Below are 26109 nucleotides of genomic sequence, written 5' to 3' on the forward strand. Positions count from 1 at the left end.
CTTTTGCAGTAAAGCTTTTTTAAAAAAAACAAATATTAGACTTTACATTGGAATGTGTCTACATAGGGCTATAACGCATTTTAATAAGAGAACAGAATGATTTGTACACATTTCATTTTTCTCTGAAGCCTAGGATAGCAAATTCTTTTTAAAGAATGATTCCCTCCCCCCCCCCCCCAAAAAAAAAATAATAATTTTTTGATCCATTGAATCTCAAGAGTGGAGCATACTCAAAATTAGATCCTTTGTTATCGACCAGTGAGGGGCCAGAGGTTGTTTAGCTTTGTCCACTTCTACTAAGATAAAAATCCTACTGAATTCAGTGGCGTTTTCTCCCAATTAAGGAAACAGTTCTAAGGATCGAGTTCATAGGATTCCTACTGTATACCTCAGCTCATTTTAGAGGAATTATGCTGGGTAGAAAAGGGAGAACTACTCCAGTAGTCCATATTGTGTATTACATGTAAAGTTCTCTCTCCCATGCCTTGTTCAAGTCTTTTTGTTTTCTTTTTTCTGCCTTTTTAGATTCTCCGCAGCATCCTGCTCTTCCCTACGATAGAACGCATGGCGCAATCCCCAAACGGCAAGCTCCTGACTCCCCTGCTCTGCTGGCTACGTTATATTCTGTACATCCCTATATATTTGGTCACCCTTTTACCAGAAAGAGTCAAAAGCTTCTTGGTCCATTTTGCACTGAATCAGAAGAAACGGATTCATGAAACTGCAGTGATGACATCGGTGGACATGCTTAACATGGGTTGTATTGGTGAGTAGGACCAGCACATGAGACTTGCTCTCTCTTCTAAATTATCTTATCTAACGTGTGTGTTTTTTTAATTGATCAGTCCTCATAAAAGGCAGCTGTCATTTTTTTAAAAAAAAAATAATGTATTCAGTAATAATTTGGGGAAAATATTTTTAAAGGTTTGAATGGGAATGGCAAGTTTGGCTCTTGGGTTTCTAACAATATTGCTTAAGCCAAAGTAAAAATGCCTTTACCCCTCAACAAACAAAAATGAATAGGTGAAAAAAAAGTTGTTTGTTTATTTATTTATTCAACTTGTTTATACCATCAATTACTGAAGCCTCTTGGTTGTTTATAATATATGAAATGATCTGCAGTGTTTGGAACTTGTACCATTGTTGCAGCCTGGGATATGCTGTCTGTCTGTCTGTCTGTCTGTCTATCTATCTATCAATCTATCATCTATCTATCTATCATTGTCTTATCTATCTATCTATCATCGTCTATCTATCTATCATATATCTGTCTGTCTATCTATCTAGCTATTTATCATCTATATCAGGGGTGGCGAACACGCGGCTCGCGAGCCGCATGCGGCTCCCGGCCAAAATAAATGAGGCTCTTTGCCTCTTGTCATTATTTAGTATACTGTGGCTCGGATCGCGCGCTCCCTTTCGGAAGCTGGGGAGGTCCTTTGCAGGCCGCCTGCAAAGGACTTCCCCAGACTTGCTTTGAGGAGCACGGGGCGACTGAGGCTAGTTGTGAAGCCCCAAAGCCCCCACCGCCACCGGAAGAACTGCTGCCACCTCCTCCTCATCCTCCTCTAACAGGCAGCACTGCCGGATTTGCCGCCCGGCGCTGCGGCTGAGATGAAGCCGCCAAAGCTCCAGCCGGCATCTCCGCGCGTGGCAGCGGCGCCTCCCTTCCGCTCGGAGCAGCTGAGCTCAGTCAGCGCTGGGTTACCCCTGCCCCCTCCTCCTCCTCCGCCGTGCTTTTGAGGAGCCATGAGGCTGCAGGAGCCAGTAGGAAGGCGGGGGGGGGGAGCAGGGGAAAAAAAGCCTCATGGCTCCTCAAAAGCACGGAGGAGGGGGAGGGGGCAGAGGTAACCCAGTGCTGAGCTCAGGAGCAAATCTGGTGATTCTGTTGGAGGAGGAGGAGGAGGAGGTAGCAACAGTTATTCTGGTGGCAACTCGTACTCGTCGGCATCTTCAGCAGAAGCCCTGCCCACAATGAAGAAAGCAAAGATGGAGCAGATCCACGCAGATGACGTCGCTGCAACATGACTGGAGGAGGAATTCTGGGAGTTGAAGTCCACAAGTGTTAAAGCTGTCAGGTTTGAAGACCCTGGGGGTTTTTTTCCCTAAAGGGTTAGGGGTGCAAGGGTCTTGTAACTTGACAGCTTTAAGAGTTGCGTGCTTCAAATGCCAGAGTTTCTGAGCCAACATTTTGGTTGCTAAGCAGGAGCGTTGTTAAGTGATACTGATATTATATAACACTTTGAATTAAGCAGGTACCTTGAAGAAACATAACTTTGAGTTTCAAATAATACTGATTTCGTTGTTGTCTTAGGTGACATCTGTGAATGGCTCTTTTTGTCGAACTTGTTCGCCACCCCTGATCTATATCTATCTACCGTGTTTCTCCGAAAATAAGACAGGGTCTTACTTTCTTTTGACCCCCAAAATATTGATTGGGTCTTATTATCAAGGGGGGCTTATTGTTTTGGGTTGCCGGGTGGCTGCTCTCTTGTGAGCGGGCGCCCGAAGAGCCAGGCACAGCCTCAGAGGCAAACGGCTATGTTGTGCTGTCGCAGCAGCGCAACGTACCAGCCATGAGGTGACCACGCTCACGAGCAGGCACCCAGCAACCCCTCTTTCCAGCCGGGCAGAGCGCCACTCACGGACCCAGTGATATCTCAAAGGCACTAAGCCGCGTGATGCTCTGCCCTCGCCCCAAGCTCCTGCAGCTTGACGCATTCAGGATACCCTTAGGTTAGTGCATGACGCTCTGCCCGGCTGGAAAGAGAGGTTGCACAAGCCTGTTCTGTCCCCAGCTGGTGTGCCTCCCAACCTCACCCTGCCCTGGCCCAGCTCTCCCTGCAGGGCCAGTGTGCTGCCGCGGCGCTCCGAGCATAACCTATTCTGCGGCTTCCAAACTCCGGAGATCCACAGCCGAGTCTTTTGGCAGCGACCGCTCTGGGAGTACACTCTAGCTGAGGTAGAGCATACTGCCAGATCGTACAACCATACAGCGTATTCCCAAGACTCAGCACCCTACCTCCGTGCTTTGGAAGCCACAGAAAAAGCCATGTAGCGGCGGCAGCAGAGATGCCCTGGCTCTGCAGGGATAGTTAGGCAAGGGCATTGTGAGGCTGGGAGGTGCGTGAGTGGGGAGAAGAAAAGCCCCTCGTGCACCCCCCCTCTCCAGCCATGCAGAGCCCCATTCACCGACCTAGGGCATTCCGAAGGCGCCAAGCCACGGGAGCTGGAGGGCGGTGAACAAGCGCTCACCCGGGTTGACGATACCCCTAGGTCAGTGAATGCTGCTGTGCCTGGCTGGAAAGGGGGGGTTGCTGGGTGGCTGCTCGTGAGCATGGTCACCTCATGGCTGCTGTGTAGTGCTGCTGCAACAGCGCAACACAGCTGTTCGACCCTGAGGCTGTGCCCAGCTCTTCAGGAGCCCGCTTGCAAGAGGGCAACCGCCCGGCAACCCCCCTCTCCAGTTGGGCACAGCACCGCTCACTGACCTAGCGGTATCCCGAAGCCGCCAAGAAACACAAGCCTTTGCCCCCTCACCCCATTCCTGCGGCTTGGCGCCTTTGGGATACCGCTAAGTCAGTGTGTGGCGCTCTGCCTGGCTGGAGGGGGGGCTGTCCAGGGGGCTTATTTTCAGGGGAGAGCATACATTTTCCCCACCCGAAAAATGTGGCATGGCCTTATTATCAGGACATGTTGTATTTTCGGGGAAACACGGTATCATCTGTCTGTCTGTCTGTCTGTCTATCTGCTATGGGCTATATTGGAAGGTTATTCTCCAACAGTTCTCTGTGCTTATTACTTATTGTTATATTGCTGCCGAGGCTCCCTGCCCTTATAGGAGAAGTTAAGAGGGAGTATCGGCTAGGTTTAAGAAAAAGTTGAATGGCATTGCTGAAAAGCATCTCTTTCTCAATTCTGCTGGTTAAAAATCTCTTCTGAATCAGTCTTCCATCATTGACAGGAAATTAATCAGAAGTGCAACTCAGAACATGTTTACAAAAGCAAACAAACATCTCCAAACACAGTTTTTAGATGTATTCCATGTTTCATTAACAGTGCTTGTTGTCCCATTCTGTTTTTAAATCTTAAACCTTTTTGCCCCCTTTTTTATAACTTTAGAGCCATTCCTCCAAATGCTGCTATATTTCAGAGGTGAACTTCTTGAAAATATATGGTGCTGTTCTCATTATTTTGAAGTGGAAAGATATAATTGAGTGGTAAGCTTTAAAATAATGCTTAACTGAAACTATCTCCTTCAAAAGAAAAGACCAGAAAAGAATTGGGAAACCCCATTTCCACACATTGTATGATGCAACTGCGACTATTTTGCATCTTTGATGAAAAATAGCAGATGGAAATTTCTCAAGGAGAGATCTAACCTTGAACTAGGGAGAAGTTTCCTGTCAGTCAAAACAATTAATTACTGGAAGGGCTTCCCTCCAAAAATTGTAGGTGTTTTATCACTGGAAGTTTTAAAGAAGTGATTGGCCACTTTGTCCAGAATGGTGAAGTGTCTCCTGCTTGAGCAGGGAGTTAGATTAGAAGATCTCTCCCAACTCTGTTATTCTGCTATTCATCTCAATGCTTTCTGAATAACTCTTCAAAAAATTCTTTACAAATAAGTTCTTTAGCCAGATAGAAATCCCCAACATTTTAGTGAATGATATATCTAATTGTAGTGGTGGCTCAGTGGCTAAGATGCTGAGCTCATTGAACAGAAAGGTCGGCAGTTTGGTGGTTCGAATCCCTAGTGCTGCATAATGGAGTGAGCTCCCATTACTTGTCCCAGCTTCTGCCAACCTAGCAGTTCGAAAGCATGTAAAAATGCAAGTAGAAAAATAGGAACCACCTTTGGTGGGAAGGTAACAGTGTTCGGTGCGCCGTTTGCTGTTTAGTCATGCCGGCCACATGACCACAGAGACGTCTTTGGCTTTGAAACAGAGATGAGCCCCTCCCCCTAGAGGCGGTAACGACTAGCACATATAACTAGCATGAGGGGAACCTTTATCTTTACCTATATCTAATTGTATGTATCAGTTTAGTCAACTACAGAATAGAGATTCTGGGCAGCAAGATCTGCATGGATAAAACCTGTGATGGATAAGAAACATTGAGGACATAATGGAGACAAACAGGTTTGTTCCATGTCATTTGTACAGGTGAAAGAGTGGGAGGCTTTCCATCTTACATTCCATACCTCATTTCTTTGGTATCATTTTTGTAAGGATTATAATTTTGAAACTTCACATGGTGGGACTCTCATGTTTGTTCTTTCACAGCTAAATGGACCATTGCCAGACTCCTGTCTGGAAGGAAGCACAGAAAACATTGATCATGCGATGATCAGAGAATGAGCTCTTGGGGATTTGATCCTCTGACAACTTCCCCCTTTTTATGTAATTAAACCCTTTTGGGAATGACTGGTTTTATTTGGCTGGACTTTACTAGCAGCCTTTAAATAAAATTAAATATTCGTTGATTTCAATGAGTCGCCTTCCTTGGAAATGAATCATTGTGGTTGGGTGAGTTGAAAGGAAATGCCCACAAACATTAAGGCTGTGAGAGTAAAGGGGTTTTATATAGTAACAAACTCCTAGGCTTCCTGTATAGGTAAGTAATCTAGGAAGTGGCATGTCCTGTACCATCTGCTTCAGATTAGCAGTAACTGACAATATCTTGGTCAGCAATCGTGGCTATTTTAACTTGGCTTTACCAATCTGTGAGTGTGCAGTGAAATATAATTGGAACAAACATTATATCCATTTGCCCTTCAATAACCCATTAGGTATGGTTCAGAAATGTTCGGCAAATGAATTTATTCCTCCTCTCCAGGAGGTTTGTATTAACTAACTCATTAAAAGTGTATGTGTGTGTCTGTGTGTGTGTGTGTATGAGTTACCTTTGGCAATAGTTTCTGTCTCATTGCTGTAATTGCAATAAAATCCATGATGAGAAGAGAAGGTAAACGTTTCCTTTAAAATGATGTGTTTCCTAGCACAAACTAACCTGCCAGGGACTCGTTACCACGTCCGGACCTTACTCACAACAATATGTTTTCTCTCCTCTAAAAAGGAAATGAGATTTAGAAAACCTAATTATAACAAGACTAAGTGCCCAGCCCGCCTTCCATCAAACTCAAAAAGTAAAACACCATTTAGAAGAAGTGTGGCCTCAAGCAAAGTCTTGGTTATGTTGTTGTTAATGGGACAATTTCAGCAGAATAGAACATAAGCTTCAAAGTACATAGGAAGTTTCAGCAATCAGGAAAGAAAGCATGGTGGTCACCAATATACCATTCAGTATTTAGCTAAAAGTCCTGAAAATGGTATGGTGTGGACTTATAAACAGAGGACAAATATTAATAAATAAATCAGCTAAATACTAAAAAGTAAGCTGTCTCAGTAACAACATAGCTTCTTGCCAGTAGAATTTTCTTATGATTTTATTTTTTTGACTAGTCAATTTCTTTATTCAAATATTACGTTCACTGTGGGAAAGAATCAAGAGTATAACAAGACATGAGGATGTTAGAGTTATTTAGCTATTGCAATAGCAATAGCACCTAGACTTATATACCATTTCACGTTGCTTTACAGCCCTCTCTTAAGTGATTTATAGAGTCAGCATATTGCCCCCAACAATCTGGGTCCTCATTTTACCAATATGAAAAAGGATGAAAGGATGAGTCGGTCAGGATCAAACTCCTGGCAGTCAGCAGAATTAGCCTGCAATTCTGCCTTCTAACCCCTGGCTACGATGACACTTAGACATAGAAAGCAGCGATAAAGCATCTTTCTTTACAAAAACTAATTGTTAAACATCTGACTTATGTAGTCTTAGTTTTGTTTTTGCCTACTAAGAACTTCAACAACAACAACAACAACAATACTTTTACCACTCTTCAAAGACCAGTATTTTGATGTATAAACAAAAGGGAAAAGAAAAAAAAATCATTTTCTTACTGTAGCTCTAATTTTCATTTTCAAATACCACATTAATTCTTTTCTGCATGATACTTCTTATGCATAAAAGATTTGCAAACTCGGATTTTGTAGAAGCACAAAATCATTTAAAAAGAGCATCACCCTAAAATAGACTTAATATAGGTAAAAGCAGAAGAAAAACCTCTTTGAATTACCCCATCCCAGGATAAAAAAGGAAAATACCATAGGCCTGCCACAGACCTATCTCGTTTATTTTTATTTTATTTTTAGACCATCTTTATTATTTTTAGAAATAACTCAAGATGGCAAACATATCTCATCTTCCACTTCCTCCTTTTATTTTCCCCACCACAACCACCCTTGTGAGGTGGGGCTGAAAGAGAGAGGGACTGGTCCAATGTCACCAGGCTATTTCCCTGCCTAAGATGGGGAACGCTCAGTCTCCTGACTTCTAGGCTGGTGCTTTAACCACTAGACTAAACTGGCCTAGTGATATCCTAGTGGGCATCCCTCCTGCCTATTTTGGCCGACACCTCTTCACAGGGATATGATTTCCCTATTGCTAAGAAACTGCCAAAGATCTACCCAATTGAAAGGGAAAATTATCTCAGCAGATATCAGGATCTTATAATGACATACCCCAGGGGTGTCAAATTCAAGGCCCGAGGGCCGGATCCAGCCTGTAAGGTACTTAGATCTGGCCCACGTGGCTGCCCTGTAAACAACAAAGGACCGGCCCACAGTGCCTCAGCCAGCGAAAATGGAGCTCCGTTTTTGCTGCCAGAAGGTTGCAGGAGGCTGCTGAAAACTGAGCTCAGGAGCCCTTTTTCACTGGCAGAGCGCTTGGGCCATTAGAGGTGCCACTGACATGAGTGACATCGAGCTGGTCACGCCTACCCTGGCCCCCAAAGTCAAACACAACCCTAGTGCAGCCCTCAGTGAAACCGAGTTTGACACCCCTGACATACACTGTTCTTAACAGTAACAGCACAATCCTCAGGGTCTCACAAGGTGGCTAGTTAGATAAATGAAAAGGAAACACAAGAAGACGAAATAGGTAGCTACCTCAGACTAGCTTTACACTTTCATCCATTTTGTTACATTTTATTAATACCCAAAGGTTCCCCCCTTTTGAAAAATAAAGATGCTTAACCACCTTCCGAGCAAAAACCATTATATTAACCAAAAAGAAAAAGGGAGTGAAAAATGCTTTCTTTATAGCTTATATTATGAATGCAATTGGGGGGGGGGGGTTGTGGGGGGGGACGCTTTGTTTTTTTTGACTTTTAGCAACTTACTGCCTGAAAAATATTTTCCATTGAGCATGTAAGTAGCTGATTTAAGGTGAGGGCAGACGGGTCTGTATCTATAGCGCACAGGATTTATTATCCACTAGCTTGACTGGCATACTTCCTCCGTTTGTTTCTGTAAAATTTCCACAAATGTACAGACATTACATAATGGGCAAACACTGCAAGCCTTTTTGAGAGAGGCAGGCTTCTGGGTCAAAGGTCAACATCTGGATGACAGCAAAGATACAGATAAGCACAGTAAGCCCCCAAGCCCCCTCCTTACATGCAGTCCTTCCTTGCAATCTTAAATCTGTGGCTTCTCTGGAGGAATTTCCTTGGGGTTTTTTTTGGTTTTTTAAAAAAAATCTGTTTACTGACCAGAAGAGTACTAAAGATGGTTTATTTTACGATAATCGGCAGTGATGGAAGAGATTGGAAAAAAAAGTCCTTATCTTGGGAAAACAGTGTTTGAAATTGTTATTAAAAGTGAAATGGAAAACTTTTCTTCCCATTTTATATCAAAATGAGCACAACTGGGTACAAACTCTATTTAATAGTTGGCAATCAGAGGGCTGAATGGTGGATAATGAGCAGGAAGGAGAAACTAAGACCTTTATATTTTTCTTTTCTTTCTCCCCTCCTCCTCCCCTCCCCTCCCTTTTCCTCTTGCCCTTTTCACTTCCATGAGTGAGCCTGAGAATCAATGTATAAGTAAACTAGAGAGGTTATAAAAGTTGAATGCAACCAACATGCTTGTCATGCTTTAAAGGAGTTATACAAAAGTTGATCAAATTCCTTTGATTCATTATATGGAATACGTGGTTGGAGCAGGAAAATTGCACATAGAAAATTATTCCTAACACCAGGGTAAGCTTTGTGCCTGGGTTTTCCCCTCCCCCCCCCCCCCAAGTGTGTGAAGAGTCCAATTTCCTGCATATATTGACATCTATGATAAGTTTTTCTTAGCTGCCTTATTTTTGTACCAAATCGTAACTGTTTTTCATTAATTTTACATTTGTTAGCCTCCCAGAATCATTTCAGATGGGCGGCTATCGAAATTAAATAAATAAACAAGTGTCCTGTATTTAGGCAGGAGTCAGGACTTGTAATTACATTTTTTTGGATTGATAACGTGCCCTCATGTCATTGTTGATTCTTGGTGATCAACTGGATAGATTTTTCCCCGTGATGTAGTTACATAGCTTTGAGCTAAATTATACTTAATATTAGAAGAATGGAAGGAGATACAATGACTGCATTGAATTGTGTAACAATACAGATTACAGGTAGGCCAACTGCCCTGTTTAACAACCTTTTAAAGTTATGGCAGCATTGAGAAAGTAACTGTACAACCAGTTCTCATGAGCATGGCAACACTCCATGGTCAATGATTGTCATTTGAACACTTCTCTACTGGCTTCTGACGAGCAGAATCAGTGGAGATGTTGGCAGTAAAATTGCAAGTCACTGCCACGTGATGTCTCACTTAACTGCCCATGACGATTCGTTTAATGACTATAGCCGAAGTGATGTCATAAGCCTGTTGCGATCATGTGATGTTTCACTTAGTAACCACATCACTTAGGGATGGGATTGCTGGCCCCAACTGAGATTGCTAAGCAAAGACTACCTATACTTGTGGTATTTTAAGTCCTCTGGATGAAAAGATTTCTGAAAAGATTGAGTGATAAATGCCCCAACTGTGATTTTCACAAAAGATTTTCATGGCTGAGCACAAGTGAGTTAACTAGCTATAGAAAGCTTATTTAAAAAAGGACCACAGAGATTGAAAATTATATATGAATTAGAAAGAATATGTAGAAATCATCACAATCATTAAAATAATTGGAGAAGAGGGGGAAACCCTTTTTCGTATATATGCACATAAATTATTACTTTATTTTCAGTACATAAATTAAAGCTTTTCCTCTTTTCTAGTTTGACCAATAGAAGCATTGAGTTGGAATAGCATCTGCCAAGCAAACTCGAGAAATAAGTTAGAAACCTTGAAGTACAGGCTCAACACTATTAAGCCCCATTAATCAGTGATATACTTCACAGAATCAGGTCAATCCAAATATAATTTGGTCTTGCATGATGGGCAAATCTGCATTAAAATATGCAGTGAAGATGTGGTAAGGCAGTTGAATGAGTGATTCATCAATCTTATGTAGATACATAAGCCCATATTTATATGCTGTTTCAATGATATGAATTGCAATTATTTTATTTCAGATGCTGGCTAGAATGAAACAATCCTGGGTATAAAATATGTCTAGTTGTAGTTTTCGCTAGAGTCAGCACCCAAGCAAGATTTAATTAATCTGTTAATTTACTATTTTTAAGTTGACATACAATTTCTGATCATATTTTAAAAGATAAAGTAAAAAAGCATAATCCTACAATGGCATTATTATTGCTACCATTATTGATTAGTTAAATTGATAATAAAAGTGTTTTTTTTTTTAATTTACAATTTGAAATCTGTCTATCTGTTCTTTCATACACATATTAATTCAACTCTCCTTGCAAAATTGTCCAGTGATTTTTCTGTTAGTATTAGTCATAATCCAGTAGATCCTTCTGTAGGATTTATGTATGGATCATCATCTTAACTTTCTGTTAACTTTCTGCACATCACAGAAGCTTATTTTTATGAAAACATTGATAAATAATTTTGGAGACATTAGAGCATCACAGAGATAAACTCGACCATTGAGCCAGAGTTAATTAAACATTCCATATTGTGAAATGCAAATAATCTGATCCTTAACTCAATTTTTCTAATTTGAAATACCTTCTGCTGATTTCTATCAGACCTACTCTGATGATTCTATATTAAGAATCACAGATTAGTCGCATTTTCATTTCCTTATCGCTTCCTGAATTACAAGTACTTTATAAGATTCATTCCAGATTCATGGTTTTAAATCTAATTACAACCTGCATCTCACTGCAAGCAAAATAATACAACTGATTACCAGTAATCCTCGTTCAATGACCATTCCAAGTTACAGTGGCACTGAACAAGTGCTAGTTACAACTAAACCTTGAGGTTAGAGCCGTTGCAATGCACCCTCAGTTATACGATCAAAATTGTAACTTCCCTCATTTATAGCCATAGTGTTTGCTTCAGTTGCCCCTATCTGCCTATCTTATCTTGACATGCAGGGTTGTTAAGTGAGAATTTCCTGTAATTGACTCTGGCATCTCATGATGCCATGACAACTAATCCTACACAAATATGTAAGCTCTAATTTATTTATTTTTCCAAACATGGGGCATGCAAGTAGTTGCTCAAATACATATTCGTATTGGAATGAAAAATACACTGAGGAGGTGCTTATTGTTTCCTCTTCATCATCGTCATCATAATCATCTCGCCTTCATCACAACAGTAGAGGGAGATACAGAAGTGTCTATGTTATTTTATCGTACTATCCGTTTTCCATGTAAATATTCTGTGCAGGTTTAAAATACTGCAGCACAGTCTATTTATCTGTCTTCCAAGCCACACCTACACTTTGAGAGAAAATATATAAGCATACATACTCATCTTCCCCAAGGCTTGTATCCAGGGTCTATACGTTATTGCCTAAATGAAAACAAAGTTACCCTCTTTTGGTAGAGTCCCCGTGGTTAGGCACATGAAAAGTTGGTTAAATGCCCATTTGTAATTGAGGTAAGAAATTATATTCCATAATACATATTTTCAAAGTATATTTCCTTAGCCCTGGAAACATATTTTATCACCTGCCTTCCAGGAAGGTAAATCAAGGAATAATGACTTTCACATTTCCTCTGCTACTATTTGTTTTCCTGTGTGATGCCTGACTAAAATGTTTGCTTAATGTTGTCTGAGGACTTACCTTCCTAAGACAGTCCTTAATTGTGGTTTGTACTCTGTATCTGCTTTGTTCCTCTTTTTGAAAATGAGCTGAAGTTTCCCCTATTTAAGGATGGGATGCTCATGCTAATTTAGTGAAAAGAAACAAATGGCTTTTAAAGGATTTATTATGTTGACAGACCTAGTCATTTTCAGAGTGATCCCCATTTATAACTTACCTTCTTTCCAAATGAAGGAAAGAAAAGGTGGGTGGGTAGGAATTTAGCAAGTTGCTTTATTGCTCCTAAGAACTCTGATTTCTCCACAGATGCTCTGGGTGAGAAAAGGAAAGCAGTTCTTGTTTCAGTTTGACTTCCATAATTTTGTGTTTTTTTAAAAAAAAAACAAAAAACAACTTTAAAGCTGTCAGTTTTATTTCCATCATAAATATTACTCATGAAACCTGAATGCTTTGATAGTGAAACTGCTCATAACTTCCAAAAAACACGAAGCCTAGTTTGGGAGTTTCTTAACATCCTTCCTGAGGTGGTCATTTGTAGGAGAACTCACTTGGAGTGACTCACCCAGTGTACATTAAGAGATGGAAAGGAAAGAGAGGTGAGAAGGAGATACTGAAAATAAATTGACTTTAAAAGAAAACATACTGCCAAACAAGTTGCAGTAGCTGGAATTAACCTGCCCACATCTAGCAATGAAGCTGTTGATCGGGGAAGAGTAGTATTAGAGTATTGGACCACTGATGTGTCATCAGATTATTTATTTGCCACCACAACTATAACATTGTAAAAGTGATCCTTTTGATAGTGTAACACCTCTGTAATCAATAAATGAAGCCTGAATTAATAGGCTTCTGTTTTCAAAGTTCTACTCCTGAGCTCCTCCTAGTAAATCTCTAAGGAATGATAGAATGACTCACCAACAAAATGTTAATCCTGAAAGAAGTATGCATTCATTTATCCTTCCTTTTCTGCATTTTAAAGACCTATTGAATACCTACTTGTTAATAACATCAATGGACTGGCCCATACCTTGGATCAATCACTCCAAGAATGAGTTATCCTCCTAATGACTACTTCAGGAAGGATGTTAGAATTTATTCATTCAAATTAGCTTTAAAGATCACCCTACAAGTCAGTGTTAAAGTAGAATAAGCAGTTTATCCAGAATGCAGAAGCATCAGAATAAGAAATATTTCAATAAGACCCAATTCACCATCATTGCTGTTTTTGCTGTAATAAAAGTAGGTTAAAATGTCCTACTATTTAATAAGAAATTAATGAAAAAGAAAGGAATCCCCATCTTGTCTCAAGTCATCAAGCTGCAATAAGGCACTAACTGTGTCTTTGGTAAACAATAAACTTTTAAAACGCCAAAGGATTTGGATGGTACCTTCTGAGATGCCTCTCACAACCCTGTGGACTGAGATATCTTTGTGTGAGGGTTGTTTAGACTGCAGCTCTTCCTCCTCTCTCCCAAAGTCATTCCCATAGACCATTACATAATCTGACCTATCCATTGAGACTAGCATTATTACTGCTTTGAAAAAGCTAGCAACCTGGCTGGTGAGATAATCAACAAATATTCATTGTTTCCCATGGCATCTTTTAGAGGTAGAGGTGTGGGAAAGCCCTATTGGAGGGGGATTGACAGAAAGGATTGTAGCCTTCCTACGTACTAGTTTTCTGAATGCAGAAAGCATATACAGTTTCCCCCTCTCTTCAGTGTTTTAAAGCATTTCCACATTCAATTTCTTCCATCTGTAGCTTCAAAGTCAGAGCTGTTTTTGTACTACCCTGTACAGACCCAATGATACCACTCAAGCAACAGCTTGCCACAAGAAAAAGAAAGTTGCCTGGAAAGCAAATAATCCAGTTGGTTCAAATTCAGCCAAACCATACATTGAAAGTATAGTTGTTTCATGAGGTAGTTATGGCCAACTAACTTCTGTTCAAGCAGTCTCATGCCATATTAGCCGAATTATGTAACCTTATTGAAGCTACCTGCTATTCCAGTTCCTAATGATGTGAGCCCTCACCTCAGTTCCTCATGTTAATTTATCTGAAGCTAATTCACCTGAATGGGATGTGGTGACTCAGTGGCTAATACACATTGTCGCTCAGAAAGATTGGCAGTTTGGTGGTTCGAGTCCCTAGCACCATGTAACAGAGTGAGCACCTGCTACTTGTCCCAGCTTCTGCCAACCTAGCAGTTTGAAAGCATGTAAAAATGCAAGTAGAAAAATAGGAACCACCTTTGGTGGGAAGGTAACAGCATTCTGTGCGCCTTTGGCATTCAGTCATGCCGGCCACATGACCACAGAGACATCTTCAGCCAGTGCTGGCTTTTCGGCTTTGAAATGGAGATGAGCACCGCCCCCTAGAGTCAGGAACGACTAGCACATATGTGTGAGGGGAACCTTTACCTTATTCACCTGAATATTTGTTAATGGCACCCAAATGAATCTGCCTTCTTCCTGCTTCTAGCTTTTACATCTTCCACCTCTTCAGAAGAAGGCAGAAAAGGGTAAGAGAATGGCATTTTTTCCCCTTTTGCCTTCAGTTTTGAGAAGTCTGATTTTTTTTTTCATTGCAGTATACATAATACTTTCCTCAGGGTAGCCGGGACATTTTTTCTCCTGGGAAACTCAGTTATATTACGACCATAATTTAATTTGCTTTTATTGAATCCACCACTTTTATCTGTTCTTCCACATCATAACAAGTGGTTTACAATAACTTAACAAAAATCATCTGGACAGAACAATGATACAAAGGCTATTTCCCAAATATATTTTCCCTGTTCATCTGCTTTGGCCTCATGGATCAACCATAGTCTTCCAGAAAGGTCTTGTAGAATCCCAGAGTTTTTCAGAACATTTTGATAATTGATACAAACTGCAAGTCTCTGAGTTAAATTAAAAAAGAAACTAAATGCAGCTACCTCTGTAATCCTCTTAGTTGAAAAAGACGCTTAGTTGTATGTAATTATTTTTTTACAGAATTACGTAACACACAAAGTCATACTCTCAAGTTGTGTGTATACATACATACATGCATGCATATACATGCATACAAACTGCAGGTTACTGATTATTCTATTCCTGTGACCTCAAATTGTATCTATGTTATAATCTCTCCTTTATTGTTGGAGTTTTGGCAAACTTGATCCTGAACCCTGATTGTATGGATTATTATCATCTGATTGTTCTATTAATGTTTGGTTTTTAATCATTTATGTCCTTCACATTGTCATGTGATCATATTAAATTATCTAAATAAATAAATAACATACTTAATTTTTTGTCACAGGAGGTTCTAGTTGCTTATTTAACAACTGGTTACGGCTTGTTTTTTTTCTTCATTTACAGTTCTGCCTTCAGCATTGTGATGCTTTGTGCGGAGCAAAAGTTAATGTGGAAAGTAGTGTTAAACATACTTTATTTTTAATTACCTAATTCAGTTTATAGCCATCTTTTTATTAAACTGGTCAAGGCTGTTTCCCTGGGCTTTCCTATATTCCTAAATTGGTTTGGCAACATTTGTTTATTTGTTTTTAGTTAACTCAAGAGGTTTGAGTAACTTCCAGTGTACATGGCCGCAAGCACATTATAACCATTTGACTTCTTATGCACTTTTTAAAGTGAAATTTATATGCTAACATATATTTTTTTTACTCCAAACTATCAACCAGTTGGCATTTGGAGTTTGCAGTAATAAAACAAAAACTTAAGAGCTTCCAGGGATAACTTGCACTCACTGTATCCAAGATAACAGTGGACTGTGCAAGCTGGTTCAGATTATAGATTAAACTGATGGATGAATCTTGCTGCAGATGGAATGAGGTTTATACCATTTTCCCAGAGGAAAGGAAATGTTTGCACCAATGTATGCATACAGAGAAATATCTGTTGGCAAACTTTAACTTTTCTTTCGTAGGTTGCAATCCTTGAGGAAATGAATTGACATATAATAGATGCTTTGTTTGCCTTTTGAACAATAATGTGAGTTGAAGAAAGACAGAAAAACCATTCCATTAATGCATTTGCTTCTAAGCGGGGCTGGGGAACATGTGTCTGCCGTATCTTGTTAAACTACAACTCCCACCAGGATTTCCAATAGCGATCTGTAATTCAATGACGTCTTAATAGTCAGAGGTTCCATCCCTTATTGTAGAGGCATGTTAAAGAAAGTGAAATACGAAGGATTTTACTGCTCCTTGATCTTCTCCAAATGTTGCTTGAGATGGAGGGAGTTCATTAAGCAAAACCCAATGGCACTGAGACTGTTGCAGATTATTGCTTCAAAGCACAGTTCGTCTTTTGTTTAGTCCTGCATCGTTTTGTTTCCTCACCATAAGACGGATAGAATAACAATGGTTTTGAACTTCAGTGCTGTTATGCGCAGGTATTTCTGTCTGGCAATTGGTGGCTGATTGAATCCAATGTCAAATAGTTCTAAAGACTGAAAGAAGCGTGATTGATTTTGATCATTAAGCTCTGTAAAGGAGGTACTATTAATTTAGCTGGTGAAAATGTTAAGCACTCGTTGTGACATGTTAGGTTAAAGAGCTACCCGTGATATAAAGCCCTCTTTTCTTTTCTTGGTCCTTGGTTCTGAGTTCCTTCGGGGCTGCACCGTCATAAATAAATCAAGTGTGTTTTGGGCACAGTTAGCGGCCTCTGTTTAGCAAAGGGACATGACTAAAAGGACACCAATGCTTAATCATCCTTGATGGGGAAAAGGAGAAAGGGGAGGAAGGCACCACCTCACCCTCCACACCAAAAGAGGGGTTATTCATAGGATTATAGAATGCAATTTTCTCTACACCTAAGTGCATTTAGAGCTAACCGAGGAATAAAGTAATACCTTCTGATTTCTAGTCCAGAACAATAACAATCTCCTTTTAAAATGGCAGGCTAAATTGCCTAGTGGTTCGTTTGTTATTTTATGTCCAGTTAATAATATTAGATAACAATATTGCTGTTACAGAAGATCCTGATCCTCATAACATTAATTCAGGTCATGGTGTTTTTCAGACAGCTACAATTGTACGCAAGATTGTCTCAGGACTTTCTCCTGCATTCGGTATGTTTTGTGGTGGGTGTTAGCTGGATCGCTTGGAGTTCCTAGTGTTGTTGGCACTGGAGGGATTTTGGTTATGCCTATAAAGCAGAGTTCTCAACTTTACAGCTTTAGGAGGTGTGGACTTCCAACTCCCAGAATTCCCCAGCTGACTACACAACTTAAAGTTACCAAGATTGGGAAACACTGCTCTAAATGAAAGATTTGTATTCTGCTTTGAATTCTTTTGTGAAACAGTACAAGCTATAACTTTCAGGTTGTGCAGCTTTCAGAATGAACTGGTCTGCTTTATTACACTTAAACTGTGGGACTTCTGCCTTTATTCTCTAGGGTCCTTTGTTTCTATGTACAGTTTTTAGATTTTAATTGGTCAAAGCTTCCTTTGCTGTGATTTTAATATTGTCCACAATTATGGGTTTTATACTGTGCTTTGTAGTTTGAAAAGAATGTTTTTATTTTGTATTGTTAGCTACATACCACAGGCTGGATTTATTGATAGAAAGCAGGTTACAAATGTGATCTATACATAAATAGAATGGAAGAACTGTTCCATTGATGAAGGACTATGTTGATGGCATAACATAATCACTATGGAGGCATGATTCCTTTGGTAGAAAGTTTGAGGGCTAGAAATTTACCATTAACATTAGACCCCTGGATCCAAAACTTCTTTGCATTTCTACCAACCTTCCTTTGGAACAAACTCCTGGGTTAGAATAAAAGAAGTATAGAGCAGAAAATCATCAACTTTGCCCTCTGAAGTTTTTGAATTCTCACAGTTCCTTCACAGTTTTGGGAAGAATCGGTAATTCTAGGCAATTGAATATTCCTGTTCACTATATATGTACTAATCCCATACAAATTTACTATGGAGCAAGAGCCATTGGAATCTAATCTGTGCAAGCCAAATGATAGGGATAAATGGGATAGAATAGAATAACAGAGTCGGAAGGGACCTTGGAGGTCTTCTAGTCCAACCCACTGCTCAGGCAGGAAACTCTATACCATTTCAGAAAAAATGGTTGTCCAATTTCTTCTTTAAAACCTCCAGTGCTGGAGCACCCACAAATTCTGAAGGCAAGTTGTTCCACTTATTAATTGTTCTAACTGTCAGGAAATTTCTGCTTAGTTCTAGGTTGCTTCTCTCCTTGATTAGTTTCCACCCGTTGCTTCTTGTCCAATCCTCAGGTGCTTTGGAGAATAGCTTGGAACATTCCAAAAACTTGGTTGTATGGTGAATTGTCAAACAATTTGGCTTTAAACCCTGCATCTAGAATTTTAAAATGAGCTGATATCAAGTCAGATGGAAAGTTACCAAGTATTTTGAAATCCAACTCTGCCCTCTCTTCTACCTCAATGTCATTTGCTTCCACTTCCTTAAACTGCTACAGGAATTTGCCCCATTTAATATTTGAGGTCACTGGTAAGGAGCAGTCCAATTGTTATTTCCTTTTTCTCTGCCTCTGGAGAGAAATCCATGGCTCTGCTTTACAATCTTCCACTCATTATTTCTTTCAAGCAAAAGGCTACTCAGGGGGAAGCATCCATTAGAAGTCTTCTATGTAAATTCATGTATTTTTGTGTAATTAACTCTTTTCATAAATGTTTTAATTAAGAATTACATGTCTATTTATCAAAATAGTTCATTTTTTAAATTAAAAAGACAACATTAAATGTTTTTTAAAAATGTAAATGTTTTAAAGAAAACTTAGGAGTAAAATTCAAACTAGTCGGCCTAATCATTGGGTCCTTTCATACTTTCTGTTTATAGTTTTCTGTTTATTTATTTTAAAATAAATAAATTTTATTGTACTGTGTTCTTATTTTGTTTACCATCCAAAGTTCCTTCTGATACACGGGTGGCTGCATAAATTGGATAATAGATAGATGGATGGATGGCAATAGCCATAGATTTATATACCACTTCACCGTGCTTTTACAGCCCTCTCTGAGCAATTTGCAGAATGAGCATATTGCCCCCAACAATCTGGGTCCTCATTTTACTGACCTTGGAAGGCTGCATGAACCTTGAGCTGGTGAGAATCGAACTCCTGGCAGTCAGCAGAATTAGCCTGCAATACTGCATTCTAATGACTGCACCACGATAGATAGATAGATGATAGATAGATAGATAGATAGATAGATAGATGATAGATAGATAGATAGATAGATAGATAGATAGATAGATAGATAGATAGATAGAAAGAAAGATAGATAGATAGATAGATAGATAGATAGATAGATAGATAGATAGATAGATAGATAGATAGATAGATAGATAGATAGATGATAGATAGATAGACAAACAAGCAATGGATTGACTACCAACTGGGAGACATTTTTGAAAACATGGAGAATAATCCCTAAAACTCAAAATTTGAAGAGTGTAGCTTCCTGTATAAGTCTGTTTTCTGATGTGCATGCCTGTGTGTCTTATTTCTGCAGCAAACATCATGTACCTGGCAAGCCAAGAAATGAGAAGTGTTCTAGAGCGAGACAATTCTACAATAAAGCAGCATTTAAATAAGGTAGACTGTTATTCTTTACACTTACCATTGGATACTAGGACTGTTCAACACTTCAAAGTCCACTCCAAAATGGTGTGTGTGTGGTTGCAAATGTAGCATCTACTTGCCAGTTTTTAAACCATCCATATCTTTTCCTGGGGTTATGTGATGGCTGCAGAGGACAACTTAGTGATAGTGTAAAAGATACAGTAGCTTTAAAAGAGTTGCAAAGAAGTGCTCTATTTGGGTTCCCGTGAGCTCTTAAGCCTCTTTTTTCTGAATTATTTCCAGCCTTCTTGTTTATCTGTTTTCAAATCCACTCCATTTCACTCAGCTCTAATTCCAGGTTTCAATAACATAATAATGACTTGCAAGATTCTGTGTACCTCATCTCATCTTGTAATAGTTTAAGGTGCACTATTACAATAATATTTTAGAAAAAAATTAACAAAATATCCTGATTCAACAGCATCAAAAGAGAGAAACTAGATATTAAGACATGTTATTAATTTAACTATTTTATTTATTTAAAAATTGTATCATTTGTATACTGCTTATTAATTTTAAAAAGTCCCATGGGTTCTCTACAGTCAAAAATATACAGGTAAAACTCAAAAAATTAGAATATCGTGCAAAAGTTCATTTATTTCAGTAATGTACTTAAAAGGTAAAACTAATATATGAAATAAGACTCATTACATGCAAAGCAAGATAGTTCAAGCCGTGATTTGTCATAATTGTGATGATTATGGCTTACAGCTCATGAAAACCCCAAATCCACCATCTCAGAAAATTAGAATATTAAATGCAATCAATAAAACAAAGATTGTACATAGAACAATATCGGATCTCTGAAAAGTATAAGCATGCATATGTATTCAGTACTTGGTTTGGGCCCCTTTTGCAGCAATTACTGCCTCAATGCGGCGTGGAATGGAAGCTATCAGCCTGTGACACTGCAGAGGTGTTATGGAAGACCAGGATGCTTCAATAGCGGCCTTCAGCTCTTCTGCATTGTTCGGTCTCATGTCTCTCATCTTTCTCTTGGCAATGCCCCATAGACTCTCTATGGGATTCAGGTCAGGCGAGTGCTGGCCAATCAAGCACAGTAATCCCACAGTCATTGAACCAGGTTTTGGTGCTTTTGGCAGTGTGGGCAAGTGCCAAGTCCTGCTGGAAAATGAAGTCAGCATCCCCATAAAGCTCGTCTGCGGAAGGAAGTATGAAGTGCTCCAAAATCTCCTGGTAGACGGCTGCGTTGACGCTGGACTTAATGAAGCACAGTGGACCAACACCAGCAGATGACATGGCTCCCCAAATCAACACAGACTGGAAACTTCACACTGGACGTCAAGCATCTTGCAGTGTGTGCCTCTCCATTCTTCCTCCTTACTCTGGATCCTTGGTTTCCCAATGATATGCAAAAGTTGCTCCTATCAGAAAAGAGGACTTTGGACCACTGAGCAACAGACCAGGTCTGTTTTTCTTTAGTCCAGGTAAACCGCTTCTGACGTTTGTTGTTCGGGAGCAGCTTGACAAGAGGAATATGATATTTGAAGCCCATGACCAGGATCCGTCTGTGTGTGGTGGCTCTTGATGCACTGACTCCAGCCTCAGTTCACTCCTTGTGAAAGTTCCCAACACTTTTGAATGGCCTTTTCCTGACAATCCTCTCCAGGCTGCAGTCATCCCTGCTGCTTGTGCACCTTTTTCTTTCACACTTTTCCCTTCCACATAACTTTCTATTAATGTGCTTTGATACAGCACTTTGGGAACATCCAACTTCTTTTGCAATTACCTTTTGAGGCTTTCCCTCCTTATGGAGGGTGTCAATGATGGTTTTCTGCACAACTGCCAGGTCAGCAGTCTTTCCCATCATTGTGATTCCTACTGAGCCAGACTGAGAGACCATTTAAAGGCTCAGGAACCCTTTGCAGGTGTTATGGCTTAATTAGCTGATTAGAGTGGGACACTGAGCCTAGAATATTGCACCTTCTCACAATATTCTAATTTTCTGAGATTGTGGATTTGGGGCTTTCATGAGCTGTAAGCCATAATCATCACAATTATGACAAATCAGGGCTTGAACTATCTTGCTTTGCATGTAATGAGTCTATCTCATATATTAGTTTCACCTTTTAAGTTGCATTACTGGAATAAATGAACTTTTCCACAATATTCTAATTTTTTGAGTTTCACCTGTAATATAAAACATAAATCATATACTTGAAACAATCAAAATAGTTTAAGGGTCATCAAGTCAAAACAAACAAGAATGGAAATTCTGTATTTTATTTGAAGGTGTGTCTTCGCTGGATGAGTCCTTCTCTGAAGGTGAATTTGCACTTCTGGCCATGCCATGTGCATTCTCTGAACCAAAGACCAGGATAAGGGAGGCGTGACTCTCAAATTAGAATCTCATAAGATAGCAGACGTTTTATTGTAGACGGCTGATAAACAATGATGTCATGTGCCAGAGTGGATGTCATTCATGTCATAATGCAATTGAGGCCAATTATTTATGTGAAGGCACTATGGCACATATCATGTCATAGCAACTTCAACCAAATGTCCTCCCCTAAATTGGCAGAAAAGACCAGATTCTAGGGAATAGAGGAGATTGATAATTCAAACTCAGGAATTCAGATGTGTCTAATGAATTGGTGTAATTGTCAATGAAGCTTCCTCAGTTGTAGAGTTTGACTTACTCCTTTTGAATAGCCTAATGGCTAATAATGGGAGCCTGGATGGAGTTTTATGAGTTCTGGCTTTACAAGCTTTTAGTTTGTAATAGGCAAGTCTGGAAATAATGTTACTATACCTTGTTTTTGACTTACTTGATTCATTCAACCCCTGACACTTGACCTCCACCCTGACCTTGGTTCTTGTTTTTTGGATAATAGACTCTGTTTGATGCCCCAACTTTATTTGACCTCTTTGTATGGACCCTAGTATGGCATCTGACTCTGTTTTTCTGCTGCCTGTGAATTATTGGGCTCTGCAGTCCTGACTTGCTAACAGTTTGTTTACTCCATGGCTAGCCCAGAAGTATCAGCTGGTATACTATATTATCCATTAATAATATAATTAAGCTGGAGAAGGATGATCCGGCTTCCTCTAGAAGGCTTCATTCATTCAAGTTGTAATTATATCATATGTATTTATTCAATTTGTATCTATACCAAACTTCCAAGTGTCAGCAAGAGAGAAACTTTAATGGATATTAACAGGGAGCCAAAGATTTTAGACTACTTCAGTCCCTATTCCTACCCTCTCAAAAAATTGAGCATTGGTATTACTTTTTCAGGAATTGTAAAGGCAAGAGAAATGTCCATACAGCAGAAAGAAATGACTTCTGACATATATATTGCTAAATAAAACTTCCTGTAGTCCCAGCCACTATGGCCAATGGTAGGAAGTGCTGGTCATTCTTATTCAAGAACTTCTGTATGGCTACATACTCTCCATCCATCATGTTGAGAAAGATTTGTAAAGTCAAGAAGTGTCAGAGTGTGCACAGCGTGACTACTATTTTGAGACAACCCAGGAACAAAATACAGTACACAGAGGTTTTGTCTTTCAAATAGTGGTTTATATAGAGGACTTATATATACATACATGCACGTGTCAGGCACATACTAGGCAATCAATCAATCTTGAACTCTACATGGAGAACTACAATGGATAGACACAAGAGGAGAGAGAGAGAGACGCCCTCACATATCCTGCTGACCCATCCTCATGTCATCATCTCGGTTTATAGCCTTACAGTAGCTGGTCAACTATTAAATCATCATCATCATCATGACAAGAAGAAATATTTAATTAAAGGAAGACAACAGTTCTTCTAGTCCCTTGGGCTAGAAGGAAAAGCAAGGCAGAATTCTTGTTAGTTTCACAATTGCTTTTTTTTTTTTAGCAAAAATCACATGAATGACAAATTTGGTGAAATGCTGGATTTCCATCTCAGGTATAAATACAAACATCTCATGGAACATTGGGATTTGTATAATTGACTACTTAGTGTCTATGCCACCTCTATGTGTAAAATCACAAAATGATACTCAGCACCTAAAAACCTTTGTTTACTTAGTTTGATGCAGCCTGACTCTAAAAACAATATAATGGAAACAAGAAATGACATTATCAATTGGAACAAAAGAAAAAAGAATAAGCTGGTAACCTCAGCAGACTCCCATACGTCCCACCAACCCAGCAAATGGGGCACCACCTATCCTAAAGCCCAAGGTCTAGGAGAACAACCCTTGTAGTCCTTCAGGCTGGGAGCCACACAGATCTCAGGGACCCTCATTCTTGATGGCAGCTGCTGCAACAGAGAAGGTGCATTTCCTACATACTGATAAATGACATTATTTAATCCAAAGAACCCAGAGCATCCCAACCCTATCAGCTCAAATTGGCCAGCCAGACACCACAGGAGAAAGGCAGCCCTATGCCATGCTGTTGACCCCTGTACTGAGCTACATGAATGAATGGTTTGACTCAGTGTGATACAACTTCCTGTGTTCCTATAATAAGCAGCCAATGAAAGAAAAGAGGTGAGGCCATCTACAAGTGCCAAAGTCCTGCATGTGCAAGCAACTAACCGTGTGGGAGGAAATTCATTGGGCCTTGGTCCAAGGTCATTCATAAAGATGAAGTGTTTTGCTATGCAACATTTTAATACCTTTGGAAGAAACTCATCCTCCTCTTCCTCTTCCTCTTCCTCCTCCAGCTCCTCCTCCCTCTAACTTAACCTTGTTTTTTTTCCCAATCACAGGCTTATTTCATTATATGAGCATAAAGAAAAATTGCCCAGTGAAGCAGCCAAAACCAATTTTGAGTTGCTTTTATTGAAACAGCTTGTCTACTATTGCCCAGGTTTTTTTAAAAAAAAATCCAATGTCCAAAGCTGTCCATAGCAGTCTAATAGTTATTGCCCTTGAAAGATTCATAATCTGGAAAGCGGCAGTATGGAAGACACTACAAGAGCAGACTTTCTTCCCCCAGCCAGAGTAAATTATTTCCCTCCAGTTTGGAAAATCCTTCAAATAAGCTGCATGAATAAGTCTAAAACATCTTCTGCAGCCAGGAACACCTTTCAGTTAGACAGTTGGACACCTTTCAGATGTTTTTTGGACAGTGTTTTGCTGAGGTCCAAAGTAAGAAAATCAGCCTGGGAGGATTTTGCTACATGTAGCACTTAACCATACTTTAGCCCACATAGCAGTGCCAATTTAATCCTTTTGTGACCAAACCTCAATAATAGAATTGAAAAGGAGGGAGCTACTGAACTCCTAAAGAGCAGAAAGTAAAACAGAGTTATAATAAGTGTGGTTTCTTGGGCTATATTTGACCACTTAGACTTTTTAAAATAGCTTACTTCTTCTGCAGGTCTCACAAGAAAGTTCACATTCATAATCCAAATTTGCAAAGTCCTGTAGATCAGCCTTTCCTAAGCCGGTGGCCTCCAGAAGTGTTGGACTTCCGTTTCCGTAATTCATAGCAATTTGGCCATAGTGTCTGGAAAGTTGAGGATACTTGTAGGCCACCAGGTTAGGAAAGGTTTCTGTATCAACTTGCACTCAATGAAATGTGCATACGGTACAGTACTGTTAAATAATGAATATTCTAGTCAAGTTGCAGCATATATTATTAAGCACAAAGTAAAATAGATTCAGCTCATAATAGAGCATTAATGAACAAAGGTTTCTTTTAAAGGAAGGTTCCTTATTAAATTACTATTCTAGACATTTCAGCATTTGAGGCCAAGGTATGAAATTTGCAATAGTAAACTGTATTACTCTTTAGTTGCACTCTTAAATCTGCTGTGTAGAAAGATGGCCTTACCGTACATCTCTCCCTTTGGTGGTGGTGAAGGGCAGTGATCAATGAAGATTCCTTTTTTCCTATCATTCTATCTGTTCCTTCATCTGCCACTGCGTTGCAATCCCACATAGGATTTTTTTTACAGCAATATCTTTAAAATATCCATGATCGACATAAAACTATAGTAGAAGCTCTGAAAGATATGAAGACCAAGCCAAGTCAGTAAAAATAAGCAGAAGTTACATGGGCATTTTTACATTAGCCTCTGCCATCCTGATGTAGCACAAAATACATTGGACTGCAAATCCTATCATTCCTAAATTAATAGTAATAGGGCACTTGAGTGTGAAGCATTTGGAGATTATTAGCAACACTGCATCCACTGATAATGCATTAAATCCAAAACACAAAATAAGAGCATTAGATTTATTTATAACCATTACTTTGGAGGGGGAGGGGTGTCAAAAAGTGAGGGAGGGGAACCCACAAGGAAATGAAAGAAAAGTAATTTATATGTTAATGACTCAAAAATTGGATTATCTTTGGGTTAATGATGAAGATACAGAACAAGATGGCAGAGAGTTTGTGAGAAACTGAATGAGAAGA

At 39.5% G+C, this 26109-nt stretch overlaps 1 protein-coding gene across 1 annotated transcript in view; it reads left to right on the forward strand.

Annotated features, from left to right (window-relative positions):
• LDAH (lipid droplet associated hydrolase) overlaps positions 1-26109 on the forward strand; it is a 112972-nt gene that overhangs the window by 78133 nt on the left and 8730 nt on the right. The window contains exons 5-6 of the mRNA XM_081943160.1: positions 526-766; positions 19613-19695. Of these exons, the coding sequence (XP_081799286.1) occupies positions 526-766; positions 19613-19695 (324 nt within the window). The remainder of the gene's footprint in view (positions 1-525; positions 767-19612; positions 19696-26109) is intronic.

This window comes from Natrix helvetica, assembly GCF_964273705.1.
Source record: "Natrix helvetica genome assembly, chromosome: 2".
In the NCBI taxonomy this organism is placed as follows: domain Eukaryota; kingdom Metazoa; phylum Chordata; class Lepidosauria; order Squamata; family Natricidae; genus Natrix; species Natrix helvetica.